We start from the raw sequence: 15,093 nt of genomic DNA on the forward strand, positions 1-15,093 counted from the left end.
AATTTAAAAAGGGGAACACCAAAAATCAGAATGCCGCCCAGGGGTCGCAATCGGGTTCCCCAGGTTTTGCATGAGACAGTGTTGGAAGAATCAGAAAAATAAAGCTCCGGGAACAAGCCCTGCCTGTCCAGAGAACCATGTGTTCCGCTCCCTCCCACCAGCTAGTGACTGAGCAACGATGGGAAACGGGGGCAATGCACAGTGTTATTCACTTACCTGCCTACACACTTATAAATGGCGTTTTCCTCCCTACAAAACACAGCCCTGCAGATGCCCCTGGGTCTCCGTCAGCCTGACCTTTCAGGTAGAAGCCACACCCATGAGCCAGTTTTCAGGGAGAAGAAAGCACCCTGGTTGGTGGGGAAAGTGACAAGTTCTGTAACTTGCAAGAATTACCCAAAACGCAAAACAATGAAGAGGGTATCAACATGTTTAAAATTTACAAAAAGTAGGAAAATTATAAAAACAGAGGTGGCCGAGCCCCTTTAAACGTTTACGCAGCTGCTGTGTGGAGTGATCCCGGTCAATTAGCTGTTGCGGAGCCGCAGGGGAGCCTGAGTCCAGGGAGATCAATTATAACTGTGCCCTCAGCTGAAGTCACTCTTTCACTCGGCCGCCTGGAGCAGGGGAGGCGGGGCCGCGGGACGCTGAGCGCACGCCTGCCTCCTGTGCCTGTGCTCGCGTGTGGCTCCTGTGCACACCGTGGTGAGGGAACCAGGTCTGCGACTGCAAAGGAAGAGACCTGCACGTCCCCGGGGGCGTCTATCAGGTGTGACCTGTCAGTTGACTGATGCCCCAGCGAGACCATCAACTCAATGGGTCCAAGACGTTCGTTTCTGCAAACACATATGGGCGAGGAGCAAAAGGAGCCTGGAGGGAAGCAACAGGCACCCGTGTCTGCACCGCCAGCCTGAGCTCAGGGCCACCCAGGCGCAGGCCTACCTGAGGCCAGGCTACCCGGGCACAAGGCGTTCTGGTACAGGACCTTGAACCACCTGGCTATGGGGCTGCTGAGCCTGAGACACCTGGGTTCAGAGCTATCCGAGCCCCAAATATCTTGGCATGGGTACCTGGGCACCAGGTCCACCTGGGCTACCTGAGCCTGAGCCAACTGGCTGCAGGGCTACTAGACCTGGGCTCAGAAATACCCTGGGAAGAACCACTGGGGCACAGGGCTACCTGGAGACAAAACACTGAGCCTGGCGCACCTGGGCTCAGGGATACCCAGGCATGGGGCCACCTGGTGCAGGAAGCCTGAGCCCAGACTAGCTGGGCATGGGTTACCTGGGCGCCATGACTACCAGGGCCTCAGCCACCTAGGCGCCCACCGCCTGCAGCCCGCCTGCACAGGCGCACTTGCTCACCTGGTGCAGGGTCCGAGCTCTCCTCTCCGCTCTCGTCGGCACCCTCCTCGGCCAGGCCCGAGCCTGGGGAATCAGCGGCGGCGCAGACCGAGCCGGGGCTGCTTGGCTGCGAGGCCGAGTCGCCCTCGCTGAGCGAGCCGCAGCGGGCGCGGGGCGCGCGGTCCCCGGGGCCGTCCTGGTCGCGGCGGGCGCGGCGGTGCACCCGGGAGTGCAGCACCATCTGGTGGTAGGTGCGGAAGATCTTGCCGCACTCGAAACACTCGGAGGACTTGCCTTGGCCGGCAGGGGTGGTGGCGCGGCGGCTGGGGCGCGAGGCTGACCGGGGGTCCAGGGACCCCGACACGGGGTCGCCGGGTGCGCCGGGCCTCTTGCGCGGGGGGCCCTGCGCGCCGGGCTCCAGCTCCCGCTTGCGCTTCTCCTGGCTCACCAGGATGTACTCGCGCCGCTCCCTGTCAAAGGCCACATCCCCGGCCAGCGCCTCGTCCCAGGACCCGTACTTGAGGTACTCGGCCGGCTCGGCCACCTTGCCCCTGGTGGCCAGCTGCCAGGCCTGGTAGCTGTTGACCGGGTCCAGCTCGGCCACCCGCTGCCCAGTCTGTCCGGGGGCGGGAGCACCGGTCCCAGCGGGGCACAGGTTCAGGCACTGGAGGAAGAGCTGCTGGGGGTCCGCGGGGCCGAGCGCGTCCTCCTCGGCCTGGGCCCGCGTCCGGCCCGCCTCCACCCTGCGGTGGACGGCGTTGTGGGCGTTCAAGCTGTCCAGGTTTGTAAACAGGTTCCCGCACTTGGTGCAGACTTCGTAGAGGGCCAGGCCGGCCACGATCGCCTCCTCCTGCACCACGTTGTTGATGGTGGCGATGGGGTCCAGCTCGCTCTTGGGCCTGTTCTTGCTCGCCGCCTTGGGGCCGTGCGCCTTCATGTGGTTTTTCAGGAACCACGGCTCCTTGAACCGCCGGCCGCAGATGTGGCAGCCGTGGTCGAAGGAGCCCCGGTGCTTCTTCATGTGCGCCTTCAGGAACCAGGTCTGGCTGAAGGCCTGGCCGCACACCTCGCACGGGAACTCGCCGGGCGGCAGCTCCGGCTTGCCGTTCTCCACGCAGGCCTCGCCGCCGGGCCCCTGCGCCGTGATGTGGTCCTTCTCGATGTGGCTCAGCAGGGACTCCTCCCGCAGCGTCACGTAGCTGCACAGGCGGCACTTGAAGGGCTTGTGGGCGCGGTGCACGTGCCGCTCCAGGTCCTTCTTGCGCTCGAACCTGCTCTTGCAGAAGGAGCACCGCGCCCCGGCCCTGCCCTCCTCGGCGCACGGGGCGCCCTCCGCCTCCTTCCTGCTGCTCCTCAGCAGGATCTTGCCGCCGTCCAGCTGCGTGGTGGCTCCGTTGAGGATCTGGTTGCAAGCGGAGGTGCTCTTGGTGGGGCTGGTGCAGCCGTCGAGGCCCTCGGACACGCGCGTCTCGCCGGCCTCGGACTCGTGGCCCTGGATCAGAGTCCCTGTGCGGTGGCTGCGGATGTGGATCTTGAGGTTGCCCTTCTGGGAGGCCCGGTGGTCGCAGTAGGGGCACTTGTAGGGCTTCTCGCCCGTGTGCTTGCGCATGTGCTGAGACAGGGAGCTCTGGAAGGGGAAGCTCTTGCCGCAGATGCAGCAGCTGTGGCTCAGGGCCTTGTCCCCGGCCACCTCGGGGCCCCTCCGCAGGTCCATCTCGGCCTCCCGGCTGCGATCCATCTCGGGGACACGGGCTCTGGGTCAGGCGGGCCGGCCGGACGAGGTCTTATCTCTCCATGTTCAGAGGAGTCGCCTGCTCCCCGGCTGCGGAGACGCGCCTGCCGCCGCGACGTGCATGTCCTACCTGGAGCGCATGGCGGAGGGCAGCGGGCACCTGGAACAGAGAGACCGGAGAGGAGCTTAGGGAGGTCTGCACGGGACGTGGGCCCATCACATCCACCACCGGTGATCCGCAGGGTCCTCCTTACAAACACCGATCCCGTCCAAACTGAAACTGGCACCAACCAAAATTCAGAGAGGCACACGCAGCTCCTTTCCTTTCGAAGATCAACAAGCAATTAATTACTGATAATCGTGTTAATTAAAATAAGCCAAGGTAAATGACTGGCACTAAAATAATTTTTATCAGAAAGAATCGTTAAGGGAAGACAGGTGAGAGTTCGTGGGCATGAGAGCTTCAAGAGCAGGAGAGGTGGAAATGGGCAGCAGAGAGAAAGGAGGGGGGCCGATGGCAGGGGCGGGAGGCAGAGCTCCTGCTGAGCCCCAGGCGGTGCAGCTGTGACACACCTACAGACGTGTGCAGGTGGTAAGAAAAGGAGTCTTCAGTTAAGAACTTGGATGACTTAGTAAAACTGCAGAAAGGGAACCCCCAGCTGCCTCAAGATCTGGGCCCTGAACGGGTGTGCGTGGCCAGGAGACCAGCTCCAGAGCAAGGTTCAGTCCTCTCGGCCTCTTAAAGCCCAAACTCTGTCCCACCTTACAATGCTCTTGCCATCATGGTTCTGTCATTTTCCCCTGCACCCCCCCCCCCCCCGCTCCCAAAAGCACCTGAAACTGGCCGCAGGGCTGAGTCTTGGGTGCAGACAACCCTGCGGACCTCACCCCAGGAGAGGCAGGCCCTGGTCCGAGCTGCTCCCCCAGGCGCCTGGGCGTGCCCAGCGCCCTGTGCACAAGCCAAAGCGAACTGGACAAGGGGTGCCCAGGGCTGCGCTCGGTGCACAGTGGGCAAACCTCTGCCCTGTGGGAAACCCAACCACACTCCTACGAACCCCCAAACGGGCCCAGGAGAGTCCACACTGAAAAGCAAACGTGCCATAAACTCGGGAATTTCCATTAAATCGTGGTAAGTAGAATATACAGACAGTGAGCCAATCAAAACACGTGTGGGAGATGCCACGTCTCCCAGCACCCAGGCCCGCTGCGTCCCACAGGTGCTATGTGACAGCACTGTCCCCCTTCTCTCCAGGGGTGTAGGGGGCTGAGGATCTCCTGCCCCACTTGCTTCCCAAGAAATCCACGCATCCTCAGCACAGCCTGGATGTCACCCGGACCCCCAGCCAAAGCCAAGACAGAGACTGGTTTCCATTTCCTCTCCAGCCTCCTCCAAGCCTAGCGTCAAAGCTACCCCGAAGCCCGCAGACCCCCATTTCCAAGGACATTCTGGAGGAAGGACATGAGGGCGCCCGCAGCGGCCCGACGCCTTGTCCCGTGTGCCCAGCCCCATCCTTCAGAGCTGACCCGTGGTGAATCCCGCGAGGGCTGCGTGGCATGGTTTTCAAAGGACTGAAAAAAATTCTGAAAGGGGAAATATCTGACTGTAGAAGTGGAAGAAACACTGTGACGGTAGCAACTATTTTAACCCCAAATGTCATTATCTTAAGGAAATCGTAACATCAACACAAACGGCTCCAAGTGACGGAGGCTGGCTTGGCCCCCCTCCGGGTGCCCACAGCCCACTGGTGACGTCTCTCACCAACCTCTTAGGAAACAGGGGAAATGTAATTCCCGGCCACCAGCTCTCCCCAATGCCCAATCCACAGACCTCTGAGAACATTCCTTTAACACTGGCAAGGGTGCTATTTAAGAGTCATCCCTTCTTTCTCAAAGTGAACATGAATGCTGTCCCATCATCAGAACTTTCCGCTTAAAAAGGGGCCCTGGGGCAGCCACCCCATTACAGGGCTGTGGGGATGTGACCAGCTCTCTTGGCACTGTGGGCTTTGCTGTCCTTTCATAAAAAGCCCCCCAGCCTCTGGGAGCCAGGAGGGTCTCGGATGGTTTCTCCCCATTTACTGTGGCCCCTGTGGGGAGCAGGTCACCCCCGCGGGCCACCATGTGACAGGGTGACACTTCTAGGTTCTGGTAGGAAGGTCAGTCCTGAGCTGCCACATGAGGTCTGGGGTTCCAGCTCCCCCTAGAACACGCCAACCTGGAGGTAACAACCGTATAAAAGATGCACATAAACAAACACTAGCTTCTCACCCAAACCAGGACTAACGAGTCTTCCGGTAACACAGACGGAGGGGCCGGGGTGGAGCTGACGCATGTCCGCGGCTCAGCTGACGTGACCAGTCACCACAGACGTCCGTGAAGCACAGCCCACTGAGCAGAGATTTTGCCCATAATGAATCACAGTGCTGTTACTGTATTTATTACACGCTCTTTCCAAGGCTGCCGCTGGGAACTCGCCAAACGAGACTGTAATTCCATTGTTTGGGCATAAAAATGGCTTGATTAGGGTTTTAAAATAGATTTCCAATTGAAGTCTCACTGAGTGTGTGTGCGCGCAATCGCGAGTTTCTCTGGAGATGAATAGTTTGAAGCTACTTTTTAAAAATGCCTTGTGTCATTTTCAAAATAAATTTTATTTTGAAAGCTACTATATATAAAAATAGGAAAACTTAAAATGTTTACTACTGAAAATAAAAATGTGTGTTCATGACATAAGGGTGCATCCTAATGGATGGGGGGTAGGGGCAGAATACAGAAGTTATGAAAGATACGCGCTGAGCTTTAAGAATCAGCACATGAGCATGGAGACAGCAGCAGGTCTGAAGGCTGCGGCCCGACCTCAGAGGCTCTTTCTCCACCTGCAGAGCGCAACCGAAATAAAGTGACTCTCCCAAGAAGGCTGACAAAACATCGAGCTATCTCCCCACTGAACCGCCCCCACTAGCACAGGGTCAATCACACAGTGGACTTCACAGTGCTGGTAGCGGAGGTCTTGACCTTGAGCCTCAAGGTCAGACAACCCGAGACCGAACGCCGTTCTGCCACTCACTTGGATTGGCTGTGTGACCTTGAACAAGTGTCTCAACCTCTCTGTTCTATTCCCCAGTCCACTTCTTCACCTTTAAAAGTGATGGTAAGGATACTTATAGTATTTTGTGAGGTTTAAATGAATGCAAGCAAGGCAGTGTTTAGCACACAGTAAATGGCCGAAGTATACCAAGTATTATAATAATTGTGGAATAAATAAATGAAATGTCAATGCAATACTCAGATACCTCGTCACTGGCAATGACAGTACCTGATTTGATCAATTCGGGAGGGCAAACTAACAGGCGCTTAGGAAGCGAACCCTGAAACACTCCACGGTAACACCTATGTGCTCGCCGGGCCCATAGCCTCACCGCAGGTTCAACACAAGGACCAGGTCTTCCACCCGCAGCTGCAGCGGTCGGGGCAGACACCCAGCCCCGCCGCTCCAGAACCTGCGGAAACACTCACTCTGTGCACAGGACAGGAGACCGCACTGAGAACCACCGTGACTTCCCCGGGTCACTAAGGTCGGGGGGCGGTCTCAGGGCTGTGGACCTGTGAGGGGTACTTCACGGGTGGCTTACAAAGAGTAGGAGACACTGATCTATGGGGAGGGGTTGGTATTATTTCTATTTTTAGAGATTTTTTTTCACAAAAGAAGTTAAAAAAGAAGAAATGACTCCCAGTTGGGGCCCCAGTAACACAACTGAGAGCACAGCTCCTCTGGGGGAGGCCTGGCACACTGCTCCCCCTCCCTTCCCCTTCCTCTCCCCTCCACCAATCCTACACCCTAACCCTCCCCAACTTGCCCCCCACCCCAACCTCTCCCCTCCCCCACCCCGCCCCACCCCTACCCCCAGTCCACCCTGCCCCTCCCCCAGGACTCCCCACCCACTCTCCCCTGCCCCACCCCTGCCCCACCCCTACCCCCCACCCACCCTCCCCTCCCCCACCCCTACCCCCTGCCCCTCCCCCAGGACTCCCCACCCACTCTCCCCTCCCCCACCCCTGCCCCACCCCTACCCCCAGTCCACCCTCCCCTCCCCCAGGACTCCCCACCCACTCTCCCCCTCCCCCACCCCTACCCCCTTCCACCCTGCCCCTCCCCCAGGACTCCCCACCCACTCTCCCCTCCCCCACCCCTACCCCCCCACCCTGCCCCTCCCCCAGGACTCCCCACCCACTCTCCCCTCCCCCACCCCTACCCCCCTCCACCCTGCCCCTCCCCCAGGACTCCCCACCCACTCTCCCCTCCCCCACCCCTCCCCCACCCCTCCTCCCCACCCACCCTCCCCTCCCCCAGGACTCCCCACCCACTCCCCCTGCCCCCTCCAGGCCCCAGGAAGCTCAGAGGCTCTAGGCTGTGCAGTCAGGAAAGTACCTTTTGTTCATTCGAGTGTGTGAAATTCAAAGAAAGTAAAAGCATCTGGGTAATATGTAACTGTTTAAATGAAAAGCGCGTTTTATTTTAGGAGATTGCTTGCTGGTGTCTGGGAGGCTCACCCACAGCATCCCATGAAGCCACCGGGACCCCTGGCCGCAGACAGCCCAGGACGACCACGACCCGCTGAACTGACCCAGCCACGCTCGGCGGGCGGCTGGGCGTCCACAAGGACCCCTTCCCTCGCTTCCCGAGGCAAAACCCAGTAATGCTGAGGGGTTTCCTCCCTATTTTAAAAACCATTTTCCGACCAGTTAAATATGGTGTCAGTGGAGGAAAAGGTAAAACGTCCTGTGTTTTTAAACAGTAAGCATGTTTCTGAATCTGCACAAAATCTTGCCACCTTCTGCTCTGTGAATTAAACCAACACAAAGCCAAAGCCGATCAGTTCTGTACTGATTTCCCCGAAACTATCAAAGCCAATTCTATCAAACTGTTATCCTGGGAAAGGAACCAGGAGGCTAATTTTCAAATAACCTCTAACACTCAGAGTCATTTTCATAGCAAAGCAACTCGGCAAGATTTTTGAAAGCAACCCAAGTGGAACAAGTAGACACTGGGGAGGCCAGGAGGGGTCCCCAGGAACGTGGACGGGACAAATCCTGCACCAGGCCCCCCCCATTTGACAGTTTAGGGAGCAAACCTGGAGCTCGTGCGGTTTTTCAAACAGCTCTCTCGTCGGGCACTTTTTCGTTCCAGTCCATTAACTAACCATAGCACGATGCTTCCTCTATACCCTGCGGTCACTTACCCTTCTCTCCCCCTCTGGTCACCTGCTGGGGGACAAATGGGCAGAATTAGCAAGGTCTGGACCCGGGGCAGTGGGCCTGGGGTCGGGAGGGCCTGCCCCTCAGGGAGCACCGGTAACAGGGGCATTTGTGAGGTAGGGAAGGTGATGCCCTCCCAGCAGACAGACAGACGGCTCAGGACACGGACAGGGGCCTGATGGCTCCAAAAGGCGAGTCCCGGAATAAAAGAGAAGTCTCCAGCGGGCCTGGGCGCGTTTCTGCCGGGGACCCTGCCACGGGCATGCCCGGCGCTGGGGGCCAGTGTGCTCAGCATACTGGGCGTTTGTTCTTCTGCAGACAATGAAGCGAGCTTTGCTGGTTACACTGTAGCATTATGAGCCATGAATTAAAATACATCATTAACATCCTGCCCCGCTTATCGACTGCTGAGACAAAAAGCCCATTCTCCGAACAAATGGGGAGAAATTCCAGAGCAACAATGAGGAGTTCCTCTCCCCACACACCACGCCGCCCCGATTAACAATCCCAGGCTTCTAGTCCCCACGCCAGGGTCCCCGCGGCCCCATGAAGCGAGGCTTTCACTGCTCGGGGAGTACGGCCCCGATGACAGGGCCTCGAGGCCGCCTCGCTCCGACCAATCAATAATCCATTATGAGCAAACTGCATTTCCACCCTGAAGAGTAACCGGCGGCCAGAATCGGCCGCATTCAGGAGAAACCCCGCCCCACCGCCCCCATGGAAAACGGACACAAACCCGCTCTCCCGGGGCCCAAGGATGCGCCGCCCGTGGCAGCCTCGCCCCCGGCCCCCGGAGAGCCACGTGCCCGACGTTTCTGCCGAAAGCACGCGGAGGTGAGTCTCTCACACGCCGTGCTCAGGCAGGCGGTGCTGGGAGCCAGCCACCGACAGGATGCCGACCAAGCTCCATTTTCTTAAACAAACGCCTCCTTTAAATAGTTCAACACCTCCAGATAAATCAAAGCAAACACCGCGTGGGTCCCCAAGAGTCACCGCGGAACGGTCCGTAGTCAGCTCGGGTTCACCCCGACTCCCCATCAACTCCCCAGGGCGGGCGGCTGCTGCCGGGGCCTCGGGCCTCAGCTTGAGGATCCGTGCTCGCCGACGGCAGACACGCCGGGCGGCCTAACTGGGATCCTGAAGGAGGTGGCTTCTATGAACTGTCGACCACGATCTGTCGGGAACCCAAAGAAACTCCTGGTTCAGGGCGGTGAGAGGCTCCATCTCCACCTCCAGACAGAAGGCGCAAACAAGGGCGCTTACGGACGGCGTGAAGAAAACAGACCGGTGTATTTCCAAAGGAAAATAAGAATTAACACGAATATAGCAGCTATCCTGACGCCTCTTACGAAATACAGAGACTGGCAGCCCCACCTGACCTCGCGGGGAAACAATGAAAGCGGGTGGACAGACCACAGTCACTAATCACACTCAGGACGTCCAGGAACGAACGCGGGAGGGCCTGGGAATTTGCTTTCTCCAGTCGTTAAGAACATCCCGGAAAATCCAGTCGCGTTACCTGTTCTATACTGTTTCCCAAGTCTTATGTTCAGTAGGAACTTTATCAATCCATTTGGCCTTTAAAAAAAGTAAACTTCAACAAACCAAAAAAGAAAACAAAAGGACCAGGGTCCAGAACTTGCTCCCTGATGTCCTGCAGGTAACTGTCCTGTCAGGGCCCCCGGTAATCCCAGGAGCGGGGACCTGCGGGGACCTGCGGGGACCTGCGGGGACCCCGGCTCCCTGGAGGGCAGGCACGGCTAGCGCTGTGATCTTGGCAAAGGTCCCATGAAAAGCCCCATTTCCAGAAGCCTACAACCGCATGTCCCCAAACTGGGCGGCTCGGGTGACGAACGTCCTCACTGAGGGGGCCGCCCAGCCTTTCACACAGACAGACAACAGATCGCTGGCCACACGCGTGAGCCACAAAAGCAGCGCGTTCCCAGCTCTGGCTCTCGCATCCCGCACCGAGATGAGTGCAGCCAGCAAGGAGCGCTCCGGAAACCCTGGGAGCTTGGGGGCCGCCCGAGAAAGCAAAAGGCCTCAGTTTCTTTTTTCAAAACAAACATGGGAGAGCAGAGGCCTCAGATAAACCACAGGGGACAAGCCCACTGAAAGGGGCTTATAGGTTTTTACTGACCCTAAACTCAAAATACTGAAACTGTCACCAGTTCAGCATCTAATATAATTAAGTTTTTTTTAATTATCGGCAGTGAAAACAATCAGCCGTGTAGGGAGAAAGTCGCTATCATTCTCTTCCTGTAGCGCCTCCCGGTCTACTGGGAAAACCTCTCTGAAATTCCCTTAGTTGACTGCAGAACACATTTTAACTGAAGTCTGCTTCTGTTTTACTCCACGTAAACCAAGCACAAGGCCGCGTCTGCCCTCGACACAGACACGCTGACCTATTTTCCAGCCTCTTACCCAAAACCAACGTTTCTCTCCCAGTTTAAGAAAACAGACTGCAATTAATACCTGCCTCCCATTGTCTCTTCCCTCTGACTTCTGTGAAGTCCCCTCCCTCAGATGAAAGGAGGAATTGTGCCCGAGAATCAAAGCGAGATCGTTACGCGCAGGGAGCCATAAAGCGCGTTAAACATTACCTTCCCGGGCACACCGCTGGGCGCGGAGCTCGGCCCCCAGAACTCCCTCCACCGGGCGCACCCGGGAAAAACACACACGTCCATCACCAACGTCGCCGAGTTCTGCCCGACGGCTCAGACACGCTCTGTGGAGATGCCTGGTGCTGAGCGTGTTTCACCGGAAGGCAAGCCACGCAAAGCAGCGAAGGTTTTGTGGCCGCTGCACAAACGCCAAGCAATTCTTTCCGATGATCCAAAGCCTGCGAGGGCACAGCCCTCCCCAGGCGCTTCACCGCGCTCACTCCAACCAGGTAACCCGTCCAGACCCACGACCGCCAGCGACCGCCATAAGGTGACCCAGTTTATCACCGACGCAGGGAGCACCCCTGAAGCAGCGGGTGTCCATCCAGCTCCTGAGGACAGAGGTCCGTCAGCCTGTTCCCCAAGCGCGGTCCCCCCCCCAACGCAATGGCACGTGGCCCCAGGGTTTCCGCCGCCTGCCTGGCCAAAAATATATCCTCAGGACAGCCGACGGCCCATCCCTGCAAGTCGTGACTCCTGAAGATAAAAGGCCGTCGACGCTTTTCTTGAAAGGAACCGAACAAACAGGCCAACTTCCGCTCCAGCTCCCCGTCCCCACCGTCAGCACCGTCGGCGCCGTGTTTCTGCTGCTCGGCCAGGGGAGGGAAGAAAGTGCTGACGTGACCTTGCAGAAAAAACGTTTTCTTTCTCTAAGCAAAAGCATCGCACCCAGCAACAGCTTCTGATAAATACACAATCCGAGGCGGCGTGATTTTGAATCTCAAAGCTCCGCCCCCCACGGGGTCCCAGGGAGAGCCCACGTGGGACGTGACGTCTGGACTCCGTCAGTCCAGCCTGGACGGTCCGGGGCAGGGTGTGCGCTTCGAGGAGCTCAGCGCTGTCCCCCGGCCTCTGGGCCAAAGCAGCGGTCACAGCGGCTGCCGCAAACGCTTTCCAAACACCTGAAGACCGAGGCCCGGATCCGTGACGAACCCGGGTCGTCCCTGGGCCCCGGCTCCGTCCACACTGACGAGGAGGGTCGGACGGTGGCGGCCGTGCACTGTGAGGTCGGGTCATCCCGTCCCCGCCGTCCCCCCGTCGGCCCCCGCGTCCCCGCACACGGCACACACCCGACTCCAGGCCCCTCCCAGGCCCGTCCAGGGGAGGCTCCGGGGGCAGACGGCTGCGAGTGTGCACGCGTGTGCATGTGCCGACACGCACGTCCCGACCCAAAGCCCGCTGGCTGGGAAACACACACTCACGGAGGGCAGCACCCTGTCCGGGCCCAGCACCACTGCTGACAAACCACCCACCGCGTCCCCTCGAACACGGGCCCCTGGAGATCCCAGGACCCGGGTCACGGCCCCGGGCCCTGCACCGCTGCCCGGGTCCCACTTCCGAGGCCGGGACCTGCCGGAGGTCACCTGGCCTCACGCGGGCCCGGAGCCCCTTGCTGACCCCCGTGCGGACGGTGTCCACGCTCCCGCCTGAGGACAGCTGCGCTTCCTCCCGGACACGGCCGCTCGCCACGCCCACCGCACACACACCCCGTGGCCCAGCCCGGGAAGGACCTCGAGCTGGCGGCCCCAGGAAACGGCAGCCTGTCTGGCCCCACGGGACCCTCCCTCTCGTCTGCACAGTCTTGGGGGCGTAACGGGCGAAACCACCGTCCCCAGCAGGGGCACCGGCCCCCCTCTCCTCCGAAACGACGCCACCAGGACGCTCCACACGCCACCTGTCGCCGCCATCCGCCGCCTTCTGGCCAGGAGCCGATGACGACACCGGGCCAACGGCCTGGCTTCAACCAGAGCAGAGCCTCCATCAGGCCTGGACGCTGCGCCGGACTCCAGCAGTTTTCTCGGGGGGCAGGGGCTCCGTCCACCAGGGGAGGTCGGGGCGACCGCAGCCCCTCGTTCTCTGAGGTGGGGGCGGCGGGAACACAGCACCGAGACCCCAGCAGACGGACAGCGTTCGAATAAAGACGTGGGGAAGGGCCCTGCCACCCACCCGTCCTCCAAAACGCAATCAAGTCCAAATCGCAGAACCTCCCCCTTCACCGCCATCGACGTGAGACACGGAACGAGTCCACCAGCAGCTGTGGGTCAGTAACGCCCAGAAAGCGCTGCCCTGAGCCTCTGTGCCGGTCACACCGGCCGTGACCGGGACCCTCCGAGAGCAGGCGGCAAACCACCCGAGTGTCGGACGCCACTGAGCTTCCACTCAGATGTGCCCGGACGTCCGCGACCTCCCGGGGAACAGGCTGACCCTACACAGAGCATCACATCCACGGGGCCACAGGTGTGATCAGAACATCACCGTCAGCCGAGGGGGGGGACCCCGACCGTCTGGGAGCCCAAACCCACGTCCCCGAAACCAGAGGCAAGGCTTCGGCAGCTGGGGAATCGGCCACCAGCCAGCGACAGGGACTGAGGGACCGTCCGAGGGACCGTCTCCTCTCTGCGTGAGCCCAGCAGCTCAGGAGACGCAGTGGACGGCTCTGCTCGGGTCACCGCTCAGGGCGAGTCCAGATTTGCACACGCGGCCTCCTGGGTCTGAGCGCGGCCCGAGGAAGAAATCCCTTTAAAAAGCTACAGTGGAGAGAGACACGGGCCCCGCAGAGCCCGGGGGAGCTGCCATCGCCCTGCTCACCACTGAGGTGCATTCTCGTGATTTTCCAGAAGTAAAGGAGGGGCAGGAACTGAATTTACAACCCACTGAACTTGACCCGCCAGCGACGGTGCACGAGAACCGCAGAGCCAGGCAGAGGCTCCTTTTCCAAGGGGACCCTGGTCCCCAACACCAACAGGACAGCATCCTCCAGGGAGCACGGTCTGCTTTCCCGCTTCTCCGGCCCCTGAAACTGGGACCACCTGTGTGGCACACGGGGCCGTGGACAGGCCACCTGCAGCCCTGACCACGAGGACCACGGGGCCAGCGTCTCCCTCGCCTGGGCCACCCCTCGTTTGAGACGCCCCGGGTCACCCGATTTAATGTGGCAAGTCGCCGGCGGGCTCGCCTGGGATCCGCACCTGCAGACTCTCCTCCGACACTGGAGTCGAACGACTGTCTCCAAAACGCAGATAAAATACATAAGCCTTCTCTTCCCACCCCGGTTGGCACCAAAATTCTCTTTCACGCTAATATCGAATTTAATGTCTTCCTTCGACCTTCTGAGTTTGTCGCGATCGTGTTTTTGTCGCAGCGGAGCGGTGTTCCGGGCTCCCCCGGGAGCCTCCCCGGCCACACTGGTGACCACGAGGACCTGCCCGGTGGGTGCCCCGTGGGTGCGGGCGGTCGGCACAGAGAGGAGCCTCCCTGGCAGTTTCTCGACTCAGAGGCTCTTTCCTGCAAATGCAGATCAAACCATCTCCTGCTTTAATCAAAGGACAGTCCGCACAGGCCCCGAGAGGCGGGCGGCCGCGCCCGGGCGGCTCCTTACACGGCTGCGAGCCCGGCACACGGGAGCCTCCGGGCTGCCCGCTGAGGCAGAAGCACAGAAAGCGCGAGTCCACGTGCGAGTCCACGTGCGAGTCCACGTGCGAGTCCACGCGCAAGTCCACGCGCGAGTCCACGCGAGGCCGGCACGCGTGGGGTGCAGGCAGACGAGTGGCCCCGCTGAGACCCGCCCAGCGAACACCAGCACCCTCCCCTCTGCCCCCAGAGATGGGCCCCCACGGAAGGGACGGGCCCCCAGAGGTGTGCGGCCACGGGCCCCACCCCAGGTGGCACCTCCGGAAGGGACAGGCCGCTCCCCGCCTCTCCGGGAGCGAAGGAAGGGGCTTCCCGGGCTGATTCCCAAGGCATTTCAAGTTCACTCTGGAACCGTTCTGTGTGTGTTTTTAAATGAAGTTATAGTGTTTCCACATCTTTAGCTCCATATGCCCAAATATAAATAACTGATGTCAAATTAGGGTGTGCGGACGTCGCCCCGGCCGGGGACAGCCTTTTCCTTCTCCCAGCAAAACGTAAAATTAGCCAAGCTGAGGTCACCAGCCCCAAATTACACCCAAAGTTATTATTATTAAGGACCTGCTGTCCTAGTTTTTTATATACATACATACATATATATATATATATATTTTTTTTTTACTAAGAAAGCTACACTCATTATATCTTTATATTCAGTGAGCTTTTTAAAAACAAGTTGCAGTAAAGGTCT

The 15,093-nt window shown here is 59.5% G+C and overlaps 1 protein-coding gene across 6 annotated transcripts in view; it reads right to left on the reverse strand.

Moving 5' to 3' along the window:
- Positions 1-15,093, reverse strand: part of ZNF516 (zinc finger protein 516) — a 69,717-nt gene that overhangs the window by 32,171 nt on the left and 22,453 nt on the right. For all 6 annotated transcript variants that reach the window (XM_081149006.1, XM_081149010.1, XM_081149009.1 and 3 more), the window contains one exon: positions 1,365-3,235. In XM_081149006.1, coding sequence (XP_081005132.1) covers positions 1,365-3,081 — 1,717 coding nt within the window. In that variant the 5' untranslated portion in view covers positions 3,082-3,235. Of the gene's footprint in view, positions 1-1,364; positions 3,236-15,093 lie in introns of those variants that run through there.

Source organism: Miniopterus schreibersii (genome assembly GCF_964146895.1).
Source record: "Miniopterus schreibersii genome assembly, chromosome: 10".
Classification (NCBI taxonomy): domain Eukaryota; kingdom Metazoa; phylum Chordata; class Mammalia; order Chiroptera; family Miniopteridae; genus Miniopterus; species Miniopterus schreibersii.